The sequence below is a fragment of the Alosa pseudoharengus genome, unplaced genomic scaffold (assembly GCF_046254945.1).
Source record: "Alosa pseudoharengus isolate Yale_2024_CS ecotype anadromous, Long Island Sound unplaced genomic scaffold, YU_APseudo_1.1 YU_APseudo_1.1_scf_6, whole genome shotgun sequence".
Taxonomy (NCBI): Eukaryota; Metazoa; Chordata; class Actinopteri; order Clupeiformes; family Clupeidae; genus Alosa; species Alosa pseudoharengus.
In genome coordinates this window covers 4,855,372-4,875,031 of record NW_027468848.1, presented here as the reverse complement: position 1 = coordinate 4,875,031, position 19,660 = coordinate 4,855,372, and the positions used below count along the sequence as shown (strand labels likewise).

Genomic DNA, 19,660 nt, shown 5'->3' with positions numbered 1-19,660 from the left:
ACCTTCTCCTTACCTTCATGCCCTTGCTGTCTCTAATTGGTCATCTCCATCTTGTGATGTCCCAGTTAACAGTAAGTCAATCTGGCGCTGGGTTGTGCATCTCATCAAAACTAAACGCCAGCATTTCAGGCGACTCCAGTGGTAACACGTTTTGCTGCAGCAGCAGCATCTGGGGCTCTGCCCTGCACTAATAAGGACTAAAACACTTCACTTTATTTAGGCTACTGAGGCGTCCATGTCCACTGTTGTCTGTTCACTCTCTCTCTCTCTCTTTTCTCCTCTCCTCTCCTGTCCTCCATCTCCCCAAATTAAGAAATGAAAGCGAGCTGTGGCGTTGTGCTGCGCTGCGGCGCGGGCCCTGCGATGTTTACCTCTGATTAAATTATAATGCTGCCCTGTTGTTTTATTCAGCAGTCAATTAGAGGAAGTGTTGCCTGATTAGATGGGCAGCAGCCACATGAAATACATTTCACTAATAGAGGACAAGGGGGGCTGGGGGGGCAGCCGGGGTGGGAGTGGGGCAGTAGAATGGTGAGGGTGGGGCAGGAGAATGGTGGGGCTGGGGTGGACTCTCTAGGATTTCGTGGCTAATTGCGCTGCTTCTATCTGCGTGTCACACGGGCTCATGCATATTTCAGCCGGCCCAAAGACTCTGATTGTGTGCAGTCGTGTCCGAGCTGTAAGAGCCTGCACAGCAGCCAGACTGGAGAGTACTTACACACACACACACACACACACACACACACACACACACACGCACACACACACACGCACATACACACACATACACATGCACGCACACACACACACGATGGGGGGGGGGCACAGGGGCATTAGTAATTAGTAATGGAGCATAGGGGCATTAGGGTGGCTGAGGGGTAGTTCAGTCTGGCAAAGGGGAAGTGGTAGTAAAAGAGAAGGTGGATGATGACTATGGGGTAGTTAAGAGGGGTGCGTGTGCAGAAGGTGGGTGTCAAAATGGGGCATTAACATAAGGGCAATAGTGAGGTAGGGGGGTAGAACTGAGTCTGTGGGGTGGTAATTGGGCAGTGCATGGTACAGAGGTAATTAGATGAAAGGGAGCAACAAGGAAGGCAAAGAAGGGGGCAACAGAGTGGGGCAATAGGGGGCAACAAGGAAGCAAGGAGGGTGCAGAATTGAGCAATACTGTGGCAAAAGCAAAGGGGGTGCAGAATTGAGCAATACTGGGGCAAAAGGGGGTGCAGGATTGAGCAATACTGGGGCAAAAGGGGGTGCAGGATTGAGTAATACTGGGGCAAAAGGGGGTGCATAATTGAGCAATACTGGGGCAAAAGGGGGTGCAGAATTGAGCAATACTGGTGCAAAAGGGGACCTGCTTGTGTGGGTTGTTGGGACTGTTGTGGCCAAAAGAGAATTTGCTACAGGAAAAATGCAGTTAAAATGATGATTTATAATTATTTTTGACTTAAATAAAATTTCAACAGCAGATTCCTGGAGTTCCGTTTGTTCAATTCCGTGTGTTGAGTTTGGGCTGCAGTGAGTCTGTCTCTGCTCTCGTGTGTGTGGCGTGGCGTGGTGGCGCAGAGGAGGAGAGGAGCGCAGCTGAGCTCCGTCCTGATTGATCCGCCCGTGAAAGGCGATCAGGCGCTTATGCAAAGGAGGAAACTGGAGTGAAGGCGTCCTCGTCTCATCTGGCTGATGGGCGAGGGAAGGCTATCCCCTCTCTTCGTCCACTCCTCTTCCTCCGCACCTGGATCAGGTGGCACCTTTAACATGACAAAAGAGAGGGCAGCTGGGTCCCGCTCACAGCTTTTACCTGACCGCACCTGAAACCGCTCAGCGCTGCAACGCACGTCAGGGGTCACTTCAGGACTGCCACGGAAAAATATAATGCTGCTGATCCGTGAATCTGGCCCGTGCTATGCCACATCCAGACTCCACGTGTAAATGCTTCCCTCAGAGTTGTGAGGCATCCTGTAATGCACATGGTTTGAGGTATTCTATAATGCAGCGGTTCCCAAACTTTTTCATCCTGACTCGGCTCGCGTACCCCCACCATCCGACACATAAAAACGTAACACATTCTATTGACGCATTCCAGGCATCATGTTTAATTAGCTGCCATACATGATAACAAATAACAAAATCAAAATGTGCAACTGGTCTATGAGCTCTCATGCTAAGAAAACAGTGTGGAGAACCACATTAGACTGGTTAGATAGCACCTCACACACTGTGGCTTTGGGCAGTCTGTCTCCATATCCACGTGAAGCCTAGGCTTAATATGCCTCATCATACTTCTGTTTTCTTTGCGCAGTCATTTCTGTCTCATCCTTTCTTTTACCCCGCTGCGCTCCACCTCCACCCTCATCATTCTGCCCCCCATCCCATCGCTAATCCTGCCAAGTTTACCTTTAATGCAAATATAAGGTATTTGCATTAAAGAAGAGACATTGAAGTTGTCCCAAACGTCACTTTGGACCTAGATCTTGAAGAAGTTGCTAGGTTACGGGGACGCTGGCAAGACACGCCGCTCCGTCTGGCATCATGTTTTTGTTTGTTTTTATGTAATGTTCGTAATTTTATGTAATGTCATGTTTATTTTTTGTATTGGTTTGTCTAGTTAAATGTTTTCCCTATTTATTTACGTTATTTTTGATTGAAGCAGTAAAAAACACGAAAACTAAGTCAGCTGATGTCGTTGACGTTTGTCCATTGGGAGCTTGCTATGGCTAGCTTTTGCCCTAGCTGGGCATCGGACATCCTTCCATCGATCCGTGAGCGGTGCTGCACTTCACTGTCTGGTCGAGGGGATCTCTCGGGACAGCTGGACCTAGGCTACTCTGCGAAAGATCTGCCGTGGCCGCCGAGCTGTTGCTAACCTGCGAGCTGCCATGCCGTCTGCAGACTAACGTTAACGGTGAAGAGCTGCAATCTCACAAAGCAACAAACGGTTGCTGTTAAAAGTCCACCGAATTGCAGATCTACACGATTGCCCACTACTTCAGACTGTGCTTCCAGTGATCTCCAGACTGCAGTCTACAAGGCCTAACGTTAACGTTATCTCCAGACTGCCAGTGAATTCACCGGGTTGGTCAGTTGCTAAAGAACTTTGTTGGCATTGCATCGGTTGTGAAGACACAGCTCTGTGCGCAGTTTTCGAGGATCATCATTGCCCTTGGACATTTTCAGCTGGTTTGGAAATTGGACTAATTTTAACATCACTTTTCCCCCTTTTTAAATATATTTTCTTTTTTTCTTTTTACTTTTTCTTTTTTTTGCCTATTTGTTTTGTTGCCTGTCTTGTATGTCTTGGTGTCATGGGCACGCTGGCGACTACGCCGCTCCATCCGGCATCTTTTGTCTTGTTGTTATGTGTCTTGTTTGTGGAGCGCTTTGGATTGCACTATGTGCATGTTAAATGCGCTTTAAAAATAAAACTGACTTGACTTGACTTGACTAGATCTGTAAGGACGTCACTTGACCTAGATCTGTTACTGACCAAACTTGGAACCTCAATCTGTAAGGTTTACTAGATTGTGACCTAGATCTGTAAGGTTTACTCCGGTAACTGACCACACCGCTGTCCACAATGGGAGCACCCGACCTGCTCTGTGGTCATCTCTATTTCAGCAACAAACTGGCCAGCTTGGCACTGCCAGTCTGGACTCGTCAGGCCGCCCTGTGTCCTGCCACGATATGCTGGGTAGGGCAGGACACAGGAGTGCCCCCGACGAGGAATCGGGTAAAGAGAGCCTTCCGCCTCGTGGCCCCTGCCCTCAGCTGTCAGTGGCGGGCAGCAGCAGCAGCAGCGCTGGCGGGCCATTAAAAGCCGATGCCCTGGCACGCGTCCACTGCGTCTGGCTCCCTTATTTAGCCGCTCTAAAGGCCCCGTAACTGGAGAGCTGTTAATTAATGAAGCTGTCGGGTAAATCGCTGCTCGCCGGGGCCTCGTTGCAGACACATCGGTAACGTTATCTCCTCGCTGTTTCGCCAGCCGCCCCCGCTAGCCTCGTCGCCGAGCTCCAAATCAATTACACTAATGCCATGCAAATGCAGCGCACCGCTCCAGCCAGGAGCCAGGACACAGGGGCCGCCCCAGTGGAGCAGGAGAGGGGGCAACAGAGTGGTAGAGGGGGGTAACAGATCCTGGTCTGCAGGCCAGACCAGCCTGCGGAGGGTCAGTGCACACTGATGGACAGACGGACGGACGAAAGGGAGAGAGGGGATCACATATAAGCACACCCTCACGTATCACATATAAGCACACCCTAACGTATCACATATAAGCACACCCTCACGTATCACATATAAGCACACCCTTACATATCGCTCAACAGCAGGGCTCTGGGACACACAATTATAATTATCAGCACATCAGCAAGTCTGGCACACCACAGCAGCTCACCCTGGACCACTTGACCCGACGCAAGACCTCCACTATCCTACGTGCAGGTTGCGTAAGCTGAGTTTTTAATCACATGATGGGAGCAGCGTATTGAGACTGGGATTCTCTGTCCACTATCTGATCCCAGGCCTGATGACACGGACACTTGAGCTCCGGCCGCTAGCACAGGAAGTGACGTCATAAACTGGGGCACGCAGCCATGACCTGGTTTCATTACGGACTCCCTTGTTCCTCCATCCTCCTTCAAGTGAACCTGCCTACACACAGCATGGGCAGCTTGCAGGGACACAGCATGGGCAGCTTGCAGGGACACATTAAGTGGGCAGCTTGCAGGGACACATTAAGTGGGCAAGCTTGGAGGGACACAATATGTGGTGGGCTTTAAGCTTCAGTGCCACAGAGGTTTGTTTGGGTTTTGTGGTTCAGGATTTAGCAGATGGACTTTTGTTAGTGAGTTTTGACTTAATAATATAATAATAATTGGTGGAATGGACCAGGTGGGTTTTTGGACGTAAGTGTTCGCATTGAGTCTGGTAAGTGTGAAGTGTCTTTGGCTGGACGCTCCATTGAGAGTGTGACGGCTGGGTCGGAGGGGTCGGAGGGGTCAGAGGGGCGTCTACCTGCTAGGGATGTGGTTGGACTCGCACAGCTTCTCGGCCTGTTCCACATCACGGGGGAAGCCATGCACCACCCAGCCACGCGTGGTACAGTCCAGACGACTCAGCCGGGCCACCAGGATCTGAAGCACAATGCTGTCCGGCACTGACACACACACACAGTATATACGCACGCACATACGCACGCACGCACGCACGCACATACGCACACACGCACACACACACACACACACACACACACACAGAACAAAGGCATCACATACAAAGTAACAATGATTGCATAAGACGTTATATTTTCAGTCTGACACCAACTGTTTCATGTGCATGCCCTTAAACTGCCACCGCAGCTCTTTGAGGTAGACAGTGAACGTAAGCATTCAGAGCAGGCTGAGCTATTTGAGGGCCGATCTACTTGACCACGCTGGCCAGCTTGGTCAGATAGTTATAGCACAGCACAGATAACTTTTTTCACATTCTGACAGACCTCCTGAAAGAAAACAAGCATTTTAGAGAAGCTTTATGAAGAAATATCAGCCTGTATAAAAGTAGTGAGAGAAAAAAAAACATTCAAGATCCTCTAACTAATGTTTGGGACAGGAAATCAATCTTACATACAGAAATAAGACAGACTTTACAAAAATACATAAAGGAGGGCAGAGAAAAACTTCTATCGCGTCTGTGAACAGATCTGGGATGTATTTCTTCCCGTGACAACGTTATCTGCCAGCAGAGAGCTTCGCAGAGAACAAACTCAGCCGACTGAGGAGAAGGTTTCAAAGAGACGACCTACACGTGGAGCGGGTCAGACACAAAACAGACAGCGTCTGTCTGAAAACACACACCAGCAGCGACGACAAATCAGACGTGAAGTTGTTTTTCACTTCAAGAGATTTATTCGTCAAATGAGAGGGAAAAAAATTAAATAATGAAATAATCACTCGCTACATTGTCATTCAAACTCACATGAATCGTGAATCTTTTGAGGAAGATTTCAGACACTTGCTGTGTTTCCAATTCGTCGTCACTACAAACGCGCCTGACTGACTCCTGCCTGGCACACTATAGAAGCGAGTTGTTTAAGCGGAGGTTACCTTGATAGGGGTCAGGCTAAGGGGCCTCTTTACAACCGGGACGGCTCGCGCTCGGAGGGTGTTGGGGGAGGGGGGGGGGGGTTGCCTGGAGGCAACATGGCAGCAGTGAATAAATAAGGATAAATACGGAGGGTGAGGGCGGCACGGAGGCTTCCTGACAGCGAAGCACCCGCCTGCACCCAGGGGGGGTTCTGACGCCGCTGAAAAATTAGAGCTGACAGACTCAAACTGTCCAATTTCCACATCAAAACGCTTGGAGCAGCATAACAGCGCAGAAGCGGAGGAGCCTTCAAACGGGCTCCGCGCAAACCAACAACCTCCTGAGCCTCCCAAACGGATCCGCGCAAACCAACAACCTCCTGAGCCTCCCAAACGGATCCGCGCAAACCAACAACCTCCTGAGCCTCCCAAACGGATCCGCGCAAACCAACAACCTCCTGAGCCTCCTAAACGGGCTCCGAGCGAAGCAACATCCGGAGCCTCCCAAACGGGCTCTTCCACAGGAGGCTGCGTCTCTGAGTCCTACGCTGCCCTGCTACCAAACCCCACACTTACACTAAAATGCCAAACGTTACTGCGTGTCCTAACCAAACGCGATGCGAGCGAACATTAGCGATACAATCCGTTTAATTCCATTGTTTTCAATTGGAGTGTCCTGACTGCAAGCGGCGCGAGCAGCGCAATGCAACGCAACGTTTTGAGAGAACTTCTGTCGGACGCCCCGTGTCTATTTCCTTTCTGTCGCTCGCGTTGCTCTGCTATTTTGAATAAGAAATATGACGCAATAGAAGGGCCTACAGTATTTAACAGATTCAGTGTAGACAGACAACACCGAATACTACAAGATAGTCGCTCACTCGGATCTAGTTAGGACACTGTTACACTTACAGTCTCTCCTCTGCCTCCTCCCAGGGCCATTGAACTGTTCAATGCATCACTTAAGGGAAGAGGAGAAATAGACTTCTCCGCATAGTCTGTCTGCCTCTTCACCACCTCCATGTCTTGAACTGTCTGTCCACTAGCCACTTTACCATTGTCTTCTGCCTCACTGTTTGCGTGCTTTATTAGCACATATGCATAACCCCTCCCTCCATGCCACAGCCAAACTGTGACCACACTTATACCTTTCTTAATATAGTTATTTATACATAGATATATAGACTTTATTCTTACACTGTTGCACTGTTTGACTTACTCATTTGCACCATCACCATGACACTCATTCACAAAGAGCACCTTACCTTACCTTATGCACAGAGGACCACAGGCTCAGTCCCTGCTTCTGTCATTGCAAGCGCACATGATTGATTAATCACCCACTATGGATACTGTTTTTTAGAATTGATTTAGATTAAGTTTTATTTAGTATAATTTGTATTTCAGTATATTCTTTATCTTCTATAGTCCTTATTGCTTAGTTGTGTTTTTTATATTATATACTTTTAATTACTTTTTCAGCTGTTAGTGAATGTGTGTGTGTATGTTGTCTGTATGCTACTGTGACCTTAAATTTCCCCTAGGGATCAATAAAGTATCTATCTATCTATCTATCTATCTGTCCCCATGAAGTCTTCAGTGGGCACAGGTGTGTGGGTGTGGGTGTGGGTGTGTGTGTGTGTGTGTGTGTGCTATAATTGATGGCCTGTTCTGACAGTCAACTTGCTTGTGTACTTGTGTGTTAAATCAGAAAAGAGTACACACTTGTGAAATCCTAGCACTGTGTAGCATTATTCCTAACTGGGTTAGAGCTCAGGCATGGGAATCAAATACTGCACTCTGAAGGTCAACAGCAGGGTTCTGTTTGTTAGACTCTCTCTTTCTGTGTGTGTGTGTGTGTGTGTGTGTGTGTGTGTGTGTGTGTGTGTGTGTGTGTGTGTGTGTGTGTGTGTGTGTGTGTATAGACACATACCTTTCTCTCCAGACTCTAGGTAGGGTTTGAGGAGCTCTCCCATACTGGACTCGTCTGCGTAGACCGCCTTGATCAGTTTCCCACTGCAGACTAGAGCAGGCCGGTCCAAAACACACAGACAGGGAGAGGAAGAGGAGCACATTCACCCAGAGAGCGCTGCCGTTAGAGGGAGAGGAAGAGGCACAGCGGTGCCTTTAGCTTTATTAGATTAGTAGCGTTAGTGAGAATATATCAAACAAATCTTTCCATGACTATTCATTTAAGGAAGCTGTTACCTGTGTGTGTGTGTGCCTACAGTGAGGTTACAGACTTGGGTTTGGGTGAGAGAGAGAGAGGGAGAGAGAGAGATAGAGATAGAAAGAGAGAAGGAGAGAAAGAGAAATAGAGAAAGACAGAAAAAGAGAGAGAAAGGGAGAGCGAGATTGTCACTGTGTATGATGTGAGTGTGTGTGTGTGTGTGTGTGTGTGTGTGTGTGTGTGTGCGTGCGTGCGTGTGTGTGTGTGTGTGTGTATGATGTGAGTGTGTGTGTGTGTGTGTGTGTGTGTGTGTGCGTGCGTGCGTGTGTGTGTGTGTGTGTGTATGATGTGAGTGTGTGTGTGAGTGTGTGTTGGTGTGTGTGTGTGTGTGCGTGCGTGATATACTAAAAGACACTGAGACAGCTCCTTACTGTCCATGATGTTGTACTTCTGAGCCAGGAGTCGTGCTTGCAGACTCTTGCCGGACCCTGGAGGGCCAAACAGCAGGATGCGGGGGGTGTGGGGGGCAGTGGACCGGTGCCGCGACAGAAGGTAGGTCAGAACTACAGAACACAGAACACGCATCAGAACAGCAGAACAGGCAAGCTCAATGAAGAACTATGGAGAACTACAGAGACAGAACACACACACACAAGTACCAAACACAGAACACACACACACACAAGTATAGAACATAGAACATTACAGGGACAGAACACACACACACACAAGTACAGAACACACACACACACAAGTACAGAACAGAGAACACTACAGAGACAGAACACAGACCCAGTGAAGTGAGTGAGCTCAGTTTATGTGTAGCCTTTCCCATAAACAGCCCACGGCCTGCTTGCCAGGTGCTGTGTGTGGGCTTGGGGAGGCTCCATTAGCTTTGGTGCTAAATGCTTAATTGCTAATTGGTAAAAGAGCACTTAGTGCTCTCAGCCCCTCACCCCACCTCATAGCAGGTCGCTAGCGCTAATCACAACATAAAGAACATCATCAATAAAGTATGAGGTGGCGCCATCCTCCACCTCCACCAGCACCCCTACGCCTGCCCTCCTGGAGGAAGGGGGGGTATCTGGGCCACGCGCCAGGAAAACAACCGACATGGCTTACAGGAGAGCAGCAGAAAGAATACCCACAATCCCCTCCTGCATTTCAGGGCTCTTTCACAACATAAAAAATTACACGATTTTAAAAATGTGTAAGTTAAATCAGTCCTGCTGAGTCCACCACTGTTCGGTCCAGATGCGGCTCTGAGCCGGGCCAGGTCCGCGCCAGCTCCGTCCCCAGGCTGCTGTCTGGCCACTGTTCCTCCTCTGCTCCCCGCGCGTCTGGCTGGCTGCACAGTAATCAACACGCTGCTAATTGGGAGTAACGGCCGCTGTGTTCCGAGAGCGCCTCCGCGCTGCACGCCGCTGACAGCTGTGATGGACGGTGTGGACGCGGGAGGAGGAGCTACTGTAGCCGCTGGCTAAGCCACCGCGCTGCCCGCCAGAGGCCCAATCACAACACAGCGCTAATTACGCCATTAAAAAGCACATCTCTGAGCAGGCAGTCAATAACCAGCATTAATAATGACATTATAGCTCTGTGTGCTAAACGCTTAATCGGGGGTAACGATTGTGTAGATTGTGTAGGTTGTGTAGATTGTGTAGGTTGTGTAGGTTGTGTAGGTTGTGTAGATTGTGTAGGTTGTGTAGGTTGTGTAGATTGTGTAGATTGAGTAGGTTGTGTAGGTTGTGTAGATTGTGTAGGTTGTGTAGATTGTGTAGGTTAATGTTTACACCTCCCCACCGTGTCCTCCAGCAGGTTAATCTGGGGGGATTAAATGTAAACGGAGCCAGAAGTGCTGGTCTCGGGACCTCAGAGCAGCAAATCTGACCCCAACCAGAGCTAATTAGAGACAGAGCTCTCCCTGCTCCCCTCTCTTCTCCTCTCTCCTCCATTAAAGACCACGTTCTCCCTGCTCCTCTCTCCATTAGAGACCACACTCTCCCTGCTCCTCTCTCCTCCATTAGAGACCACACTCTCCCTGCTCCTCTCTCCTCCATTAGAGACCACACTCTCCCTGCTCCTCTCTCTTCTCCTCTCTCCTCCATTAGAGACCACACTCTCCCTGCTCCTCTCTCCTCCATTAGAGACCACACTCTCCCTGCTCCTCTCTCCTCCATTAGAGACCACACTCTCCCTGCTCCTCTCTCCATTAGAGACCACACTCTCCCTGCTCCTCTCTCCATTAGAGACCACACTCTCCCTGCTCCTCTCTCCTCCATTAGAGACCACACTCTCCCTGCTCTCCCTGCTCCTCTCTCCTCCATTAGAGACCACACTCTCCCTGCTCCTCTCTCCTCCATTAGAGACCACACTCTCCCTGCTCCTCTCTCCTCCATTAGAGACCACACTCTCCCTGCTCCTCTCTCCATTAGAGACCACACTCTCCCTGCTCCTCTCTCCATTAGAGACCACACTCTCCCTGCTCCTCTCTCCTCCATTAGAGACCACACTCTCCCTGCTCCTCTCTCCATTAGAGACCACACTCTCCCTGCTCCTCTCTCCTCTATTAGAGACCACACTCTCCCTGCTCCTCTCTACACTCTCCCTGCTCCTCTCTCCTCCATTAGAGACCACACTCTCCCTGCTCCTCTCTCCATTAGAGACCACACTCTCCCTGCTCCTCTCTCCATTAGAGACCACACTCTCCCTGCTCCTCTCTCCTCCATTAGAGACCACACTCTCCCTGCTCCTCTCTCCTCCATTAGAGACCACACTCTCCCTGCTCCTCTCTCCTCCATTAGAGACCACACTCTCTGCTCCTCTCTCCATTAGAGACCACACTCTCCCTGCTCCTCTCTCCATTAGAGACCACACTCTCCCTGCTCCTCTCTCTTCTCCTCTCTCCTCCATTAGAGACCACACTCTCCCTGTTCCTCTTTCCATTAGAGACCACACTCTCCCTGCTCCTCTCTCCATTAGAGACCACACTCTCCCTGCTCCTCTCTCCTCCATTAGAGACCACACTCTCCCTGCTCCTCTCTCCTCCATTAGAGACCACACTCTCCCTGCTCCTCTCTCCATTAGAGACCACACTCTCCCTGCTCCTCTCTCCATTAGAGACCACGAGAATGACGAGAGGACGGGCTGTGTTTGTGTGTGAATGAGTTTGTGTCTGTGTGACTGACGAGGGGACAGGCTGAGTTTGTGTATGAGGGGACAGGCTGAGTTTGTGTCTGTGACTGACGAGGGGACAGGCTGAGTTTGTGTCTGTGACTGACGAGGGGACAGGCTGTGTTTGTGTCTGTGAATGACGAGGGGACAGGCTGAGTTTGTGTCTGTGACTGACGAGGGGACAGGCTGTGTTTGTGTCTGTGTGACTGACGAGGGGACAGGCTGAGTTTGTGTATGAGGGGACAGGCTGAGTTTGTGTCTGTGACTGACGAGGGGACAGGCTGTGTTTGTGTCTGTGTGAATGAGTTTGTGTCTGTGTGAATGACGAGGGAGAGATGAGGAGACAGACTGAGAGAGAGGAAAGGTGTGGGTCTCATTAGTAACTGTTTATGTATGAGAGAGGGGGGGGTGCATGGGTGTAGGGGAGTAGTTTTCATTGATGCACTGACAGGTCCTGTGTGTGTGTGAGTGTGTGTGTGTGTGTTTAGTTTTTGATTGTGACAGTGACGGCGGCGTTGTCATCCCTCAGGCCCTAAAGGGACCTCCAGCCTGCAGCACAGCCTAAGGCTGCCCCTCCCCTAACCCCCCCCTCATCCGTCACCCAGCACCCCACAACCCCCCAGAATACCCAGCACCCCACACCCCCACAGAATACCCAGCACAACACACCCACAACCCCCCAGAATACCCAGTAATATTGCAGGATAATCATCCAAACATGAACCCTAAATCTTCTCAGACGTACCCTCCTGTACAACACCACTCCCCCAACCCCACCCTGATCCCAACCCCACCCTTAAACCCTGCTCTAACGTGGAGCCAGTGCTGATCCCAACCCCACCCTTAAATCCTGCTCTAGAGTGGAGCCCGTGGCAGCAAGGGATCTCTATGGCCTCAGGGCTTAGATGCCATTCTGACCTCCCACCACCAGGGGAGCTATTCTCACTGAGCCTGACAGAGCTGGTCCTGATGGCCATGGGGACTCAGAGGATAGGAAACTCACGTGGCTTTGTGTGATGGTTGCAGTGGATTGATGGACGCAGTGTGTATGAGAGAGTGTGTGTGTGTGTGGTTGGATGTAGACTGAATGTGTGTGAGGGGGTAAAGCCCTTTGGGTCGCCGGGTGTAGGGTGCCCTTTGGTGTAGTGTGTGTGTGTGTGTGTGTGTGTGTGTGTGTACCCTGAGCACAGACGTCCACGTGGGGCCGGTCAGCCTTGACGTAGCACATTTCTGTGTGTGTGTGTGTGTGTGTGTGTGTGTGTGTGTGTGTGTACCCTGAGCGCAGACGTCCACATTGGGCTGGTCAGCGTTGACGTAACACATTTGTGTGTGTGTGTGTGTGTGTGTGTGTGCGGGATGAGGTGTGTGATGGAGTATGTTGAGTCCAGCCCTTTCTGTGTGTGTGTGTACCCTGAACGCAGACGTCCACATTGGGCTGGTCAGCGTTCACGTAGCACATTTATAAGTATAAGTATAAGTACTGTATATATACTTTTTTGATCGATCCTGTAAGGGAAATTTGGTCTCTGCATTTATCCCAATCCGTGAATTAGTGAAACACACTCAGCACACAGTGAACACACAGTGAGGTGAAGCACACACTAATCCCGGCGCAGTGAGCTGCCTGCTACAACGGCGGCGCTCAGGGAGCAGTGAGGGGTTAGGTGCCTTGCTCAAGGCCACTTCAGCCGCGGCCCACTGGTCGGGGTTCGAACCGGCAACCCTCCAGTTACAAGTCCAGAGTGCTAACCAGTGGGCCACGGCTGCCCTGTGTTTTTTGTGTGTGTGTGTGTGTGTGTGTGCGGGATGAGGTGTGTGATGGAGTATGTTGTGTCCAGCCCTTTCTGTGTGTGTGTGTGTGTACCCTGAGCGCAGACGTGAAAGGAATAATTTTATATGACCATTTCTTGCTCCAGACTGGGTGGAGGCTAAGCACATTTACATTTAGAGGACATTCTCTTTCTCCCTTTGATCTATTCAATGCAGATGCAGCTGTGAAATGCTCCCCACTGGCTCCTACCCTCTGTCCACAATCTGCTCTTTGGGTTAAACAAAGACCTGGGTTAAACTTAGCTGAATTATATGTTTGTGTTATTAACTGTAAATGTATTCATGTTTGGTATCATTTTTATAGTCTCAGTACAAGGAGTATAATGAATTAAGTGTAAGAATGTTTAGAAGATCCTGTATAACATTTCTACCTGAGGAGCCTTCCTAATATGATAAATAGTAAGTGGGTGTGTGTAGGTGTGTGTAGGTGTGTCTGGGTGTGGCTGACGGAAACGGCAGGAAGAGATAGCCAATCAGAGGACGTTGTACCTATGACCACCACGTGAACCACACCCTTGCAAATTGAGCATAAAAGGCCAGCCTCTTCCGGTAGTCTTTAGAAGAGAAATACTGAGAATCTGGTGAAATCCATGATGGGGTGAAACAAACATGTACCTCTCTCCCTTGAGGGCCACTGGCCCTCACTGAAAAGAATAAAGCCTGGATCCTGATCTGCATCGTCCTGATTAAGTCTCAAGAGAAATATACTATCAGACGTCCACATTGGGCTGGTCAGCGGTGACGTAGCACATGTGTGTGTGTGTGTGTGTGTGTGTGTGTGTGTGTGTGTGCGGGATGAGGTGTGTGATGGAGTACGTTGAGTCCAGCCCTTTCTGTGTGTGTGTGTGTGTGTGCATGTGTGTGTGTGTGCGTGTGCGTGTGTGTGTGTGTGTGTACCCTGAGCGCAGACGTCCACATGGGGCTGGTCAGCGTTGACGTAGCGCAGGTAGGAGCCGTAGGTCTTCAGCAGGCCGTGGGCCTCTCGGCGGTAGTGCTGCAGTTGCTTAGCGACCAGCTCCTCCGTCACAAACTCCTTTGGAGGCTCCAGACGCCGCAGCACCTCCTGGCTCTCTGGACGCATGAAGGCCACGTGGTACACATCTGACCACACACACACACACACACACACACAGTAAACACACACAGTAAACACACACACACACACACACACACACACACACACACACACACACACACAGTAAACACACACACACACACAGGGTAAACACGCGCACACACACACACACACACACACACAGAGTAAACAAACACAGTAAACACACACACACACACACACACACACACACACACACACACACACACACACACACACAATAGATTTAGATGAAAGAACTTTAAAACTTCAAACAATATAAACAATGAAAACAAATCAAATGTATTTTAGAAATCAAGGTTACAGTATATTTACCCAACTAATCTACAGAGACTGCAGCCTTCTGCTCATTATCGCCTGGCTTTGGAATACCCTAAGGAGCTTTGGAAAATGTGTGTGTGAGTGTGTGTGTGTGTGTGTGTGTGTGTGTGTGTGTTAATGAGGCATTCTTTGTGGGATGTTCTGTAAGTTACCTCCTGTCTCTGGGTCTATCCTCTTGCCCAAACTCCTCTGTACGTGTGTGTGTGTGTGTGTGTGTGTGTGTGTGTGTGTGTGTGTGTGTGTGTATGTTAATGAGGGGATTACCTCCTGTCTCTGGGTCTATCCTCTTGCCCAAACTCCTCTCAATCAGAACATCATCGGGAGCCTCCAACACCACTAACATGGGACAAAACACCACATCACTGTGTGTGTGTCTGTTTATGTGTGTGTGTGTGTGTGTGTGTGTGTGTATGTGTGTGTGTGTGTGTGTGTGTGTGTGTGTGTGTGTGTGTGTTTACATGTGTGTGTGTGTGTGTGTGTGTGTGTGTGTGTGTGTGTGTGTGTGTGTGTGTGTGTGTGTGTGTGTGTGTCAGCCTCCAACACCGGAGAACACTAACACAGGAGAAAACACATCACTGTGTGTGTGTAGGTGTGTGTGTGTGTGTGTTGTAAAAACTGGAACTGACCAACATGATCCGGAGCAATTCCAGCCTCCTGAAGACTCAGAGCTTCCTCTCGAGTTCTAGGGATTCCTTCCAGAACCCAGCCCTACACACACACACACACACACACACACACACACACAAGAAAGCAAAAACATGTCACACTCTGAGAAGGCAAACAGATAACACCAACCATCAATCAGCTCTTTTGACAACTGCAGTTGGTATCGTTTCTTCCAGACGTTATCCGGTTGTTAAATACGACGTCACAGCCCAACTGCAGTTGGTATCGTTTCTTCCAGACGTTATCCGGTTTTTAAATACGACGTCACAGCCCAACTGCAGTTGGTATCGTTTCTTCCAGACGCTATCCGTTTTTTAAATACGATGTCACAGCCCAACTGCAGTTGGTATCGTTTCTTCCAGACGCTATCCGGTTTTTAAATACGACGTCACAGCCCAACTGCAGTTGGTATCGTTTCTTCCAGACGTTATCCGGTTTTTAAATACGACGTCACAGCCCAACTGCAGTTGGTATCGTTTCTTCCAGACGTTATCCGGTTTTTAAATACGACGTCACAGCCCAACTGCAGTTGGTATCGTTTCTTCCAGACGTTATCCGGTTTTTAAATACGACGTCACAGCCCAACTGCAGTTGGTATCGTTTCTTCCAGACGCTATCCGGTTTCTTCCAGACGCTTAACTCTAACAGAGTAGTTAATGTAGCTGTGTAGCCAGTGGTCATCAAGGGTGACTTCCAGGCCTCTGCCAAAAATAGGATTTTACTAACTTGAGGCAGCAAGTGAGCTCTGAATAGCGTGAAAAAATAGTTTATTTTACTGTCTATGGGGGAAAATGAGCGGCTCTGGGACCAGTTGGACCGGGAGAAAGTGTTTATTGAAACATTATTGCATCACGACTTAACAACCGTACGTATAGTTTGGATGCAATCTATTTTAATAAACTTCAATGTCCCCTAATATCTAATTAATTTAATATAATCTTATGCAGAGGGGTAGACGAAGGGTTAACTAATCAGCCTCCTGATAATCACCCCTCCCCCCCTCCTATTCAAAACCACGAGTAAGATCACAGGGAGAGGAGTAGTGTGTGCAGCACTCATTACCTATGCACATGTGAAATCTACAAACAATAAATAAACTCCCTCACGAGTCCCACGGCTTCCCACGCAGCGGAGCGGAGAAAGACAGCAGCCGGGGAGGCCCCATCTCCCACCAGTACTCATTAGACCAGGAAATAAACAACATCAAAATCATATAAACACACTCGTATTGATCTAAGTATCAGAACTCCCACTGAAGAGGAGGCTCCATTGGTGGGTGATCACCTAAGCAGGTGCTGCTTTCTTCTAAGCAGATCTAAGACGGTTCTTCTGTCCAGTGCCTACGAGACCCAAACCCACACCGGGAAACACACCTCATGTGTCACTCCACAACTCAATCTCATGTCAACCTCATACCTCACTTTTTACACCTCATGTTTGGGGCAGCCGTGGCCTACTGGTTAGCGCTTCGGACTTGTAATCGTAGGGTTGCCGGTTTGAACCCCGACCAGTAGACACGGCTGAAGTGCCCTTGAGCAAGGCACCTAACCCCTCACTGCTCCCCGAGCGCCGCTGTTGTAGCAGGCAGCTCACTGCGCCGGGATTAGTGTGTGCTTCACCTCACTGTGTGTTCACTGTGTGCTGAGTGTGTTTCACTAATTCACGGATTGGGATAAATGCAGAGACCAAATTTCCCTCACGGGATCAAAAGAGTATATATACTTTTTATACTATGTGTCACTCCATAACTCAACCTCATGTCAACCTCATACCTCACTTTTTACACCTCATGTGTCACTCCACACATAATAATAATACTTATGCACCCTGTATTTTAATGAAGAACATTTATTTATTTATGATACATTATTCATTCACAAAGAAAATTGGTGTCCTTGAAGGTTGGATTTTTCCTCATTTTTTAAATTACAGTAAGGCATTAAGGTCCATTTCCAAAAGATATATTTTTGTATTCCTCTTTTTAGTCAACTTTAGCATGGGGATGAAGACTTTATATAGGTACTGTACCTCACCTCTACACCACGTGTCACTACACACACAATAACACCTCATACCTCACCTCTACACCACCTCACTACACACACAATAACACCTCATACCTCACCTCTACACCACACTACACACATAATAACACATCATACCTCACCTCTACACTACACATAATAACACCTAATACCTCACCTCTACACTACTTCACTACACACACAATAACACAGCATACCTCACCTCTACACTACACTACACACATAATAACACCTCATACCTCACCTCTACACCACCTCACTACACACACAATAACACCTCATACCTCACCTCTACACCACACTACACACATAATAACACATCATACCTCACCTCTACACTACACACTACACATAATAACACCTAATACCTCACCTCTACACTACTTCACTACACACACAATAACACATCATACCTCACCTCTACACTACACTACACACATAATAACACCTCATACCTCACCTCTACACGACCTCACTACACACAATAACACATCATACCTCACCTCTACACCACACTATACACATAATAACACCTTATACCTCACCTCTACACCATATCACTCTACATACAGTAATAACACATCATACCTCACCTCTACACCACCTCACTATACACACAATAACACATCATACCTCACCTCTACACCACACTACACACATAATAACACATCATACCTCACCTCTACACCACACACTACACATAATAACACCTTATACCTCACCTCTACACCACTTCACTACACACACAATAACACATCATACCTCACCTCTACACTACACTACACACATAATAACACCTCATACCTCACCTCTACACTACACACACAATAACACATCATACCTCACCTCTACACCACCTCACTACACACATAATAACACCTCATACCTCACCTCTACACCACCTCACTGCACACATAATAACACCTCATACCTCACCTCTACACCATATCACTTTACATACAGTAATAACACCTCATACCTCACCTCTACACCACACACTACACACAATAACACCTCATACCTCACCTCTACACCACCTCACTACACACATAATAACACATCATACCTCACCTCTACACCACACTACACATAATAACACATCATACCTCACCTGTACACCATGTGTCACTACACACACAAAAACACCTCATACCTCACCTCTACACCACCTCACTACACACACAATAACACCTCATACCTCACCTCTACACCACACTACACACATAATAACACATCATACCTCACCTCTACACCACACTACACACAATAACACCTCATACCTCACCTCTACACCACCTCACTACACATACAGTAATAACACATCATACCTCACCTCTACACCATATCACTTTACATACAGTAATAACACATCATACCTCACCTCTACACCATATCACTCTACATACAGTAATAACACATCATACCTCACCTCTACACCATATCACTCTACATACAGTAATAACACATCATACCTCACCTCTACACCATATCACTCTACATACAGTAATAACACATCATACCCCACCTCTACACCATATCACTCTACATACAGTAATAACACATCATACCTCACCTCTACACCATATCACTCTACATACAGTAATAACACCTCATACCTCACCTCTACACTACACTACACACATAATAACACATCATACCTCACCTCTACACCACCTCACTCTACATACAGTAATAACACCTCATTAGTCTTAATAGAGCCGTATAGACGCACTCTGACTGGTGGCACTGGTGCACACTCAATGGCCCCAGCAGTACAGACTCACTCTACTAGTCAGAGCAGCAGTACAGACTCACTCTACTAGTCACAGCAGTACAGACTTACTCTACTAGTCAGAGCAGTACAGACTCACTCTACTGGTCAGAACAGTACAGACTCACTCTACTAGTCAGAGCAGCAGTACAGACTCACTCTACTAGTCAGAGCAGTACAGACTCACTCTACTGGTCAGAACAGTACAGACTCACTCTACTAGTCAGAGCAGCAGTACAGACTCACTCTACTAGTCAGAGCAGCAGTGCAGACTCACTCTACTAGTCACAGCAGTACAGACTAAAGAGTTAGAGTTAAACTGTCAGTGCAAATAATTTAATTCAGTGCTCACCCAGATTGGTCCTGTTCTGCCGAACGTGCTCACTACCACATGCACTCACTGTTCATGCCGAACGTGCTCACTACCACATGCACTCACTGTTCATGCCGAACGTGCTCACTACCACATGCACTCACTGTTCATGCCGAACGTGC

General features: G+C 48.4%; 1 protein-coding gene across 1 annotated transcript in view; it reads right to left on the bottom strand.

Moving 5' to 3' along the window:
• Positions 1-19,660, bottom strand: part of ak8 (adenylate kinase 8) — a 30,521-nt gene that overhangs the window by 4,613 nt on the left and 6,248 nt on the right. Inside the window, exons 6-11 of the mRNA XM_076270288.1 lie at positions 15,310-15,391; positions 14,948-15,019; positions 14,146-14,349; positions 8,676-8,807; positions 8,008-8,097; positions 5,011-5,152 (exon numbers count right to left, since the gene is read on the bottom strand). Coding sequence (XP_076126403.1) covers positions 5,011-5,152; positions 8,008-8,097; positions 8,676-8,807; positions 14,146-14,349; positions 14,948-15,019; positions 15,310-15,391 — 722 coding nt within the window. The remainder of the gene's footprint in view (positions 1-5,010; positions 5,153-8,007; positions 8,098-8,675; positions 8,808-14,145; positions 14,350-14,947; positions 15,020-15,309; positions 15,392-19,660) is intronic.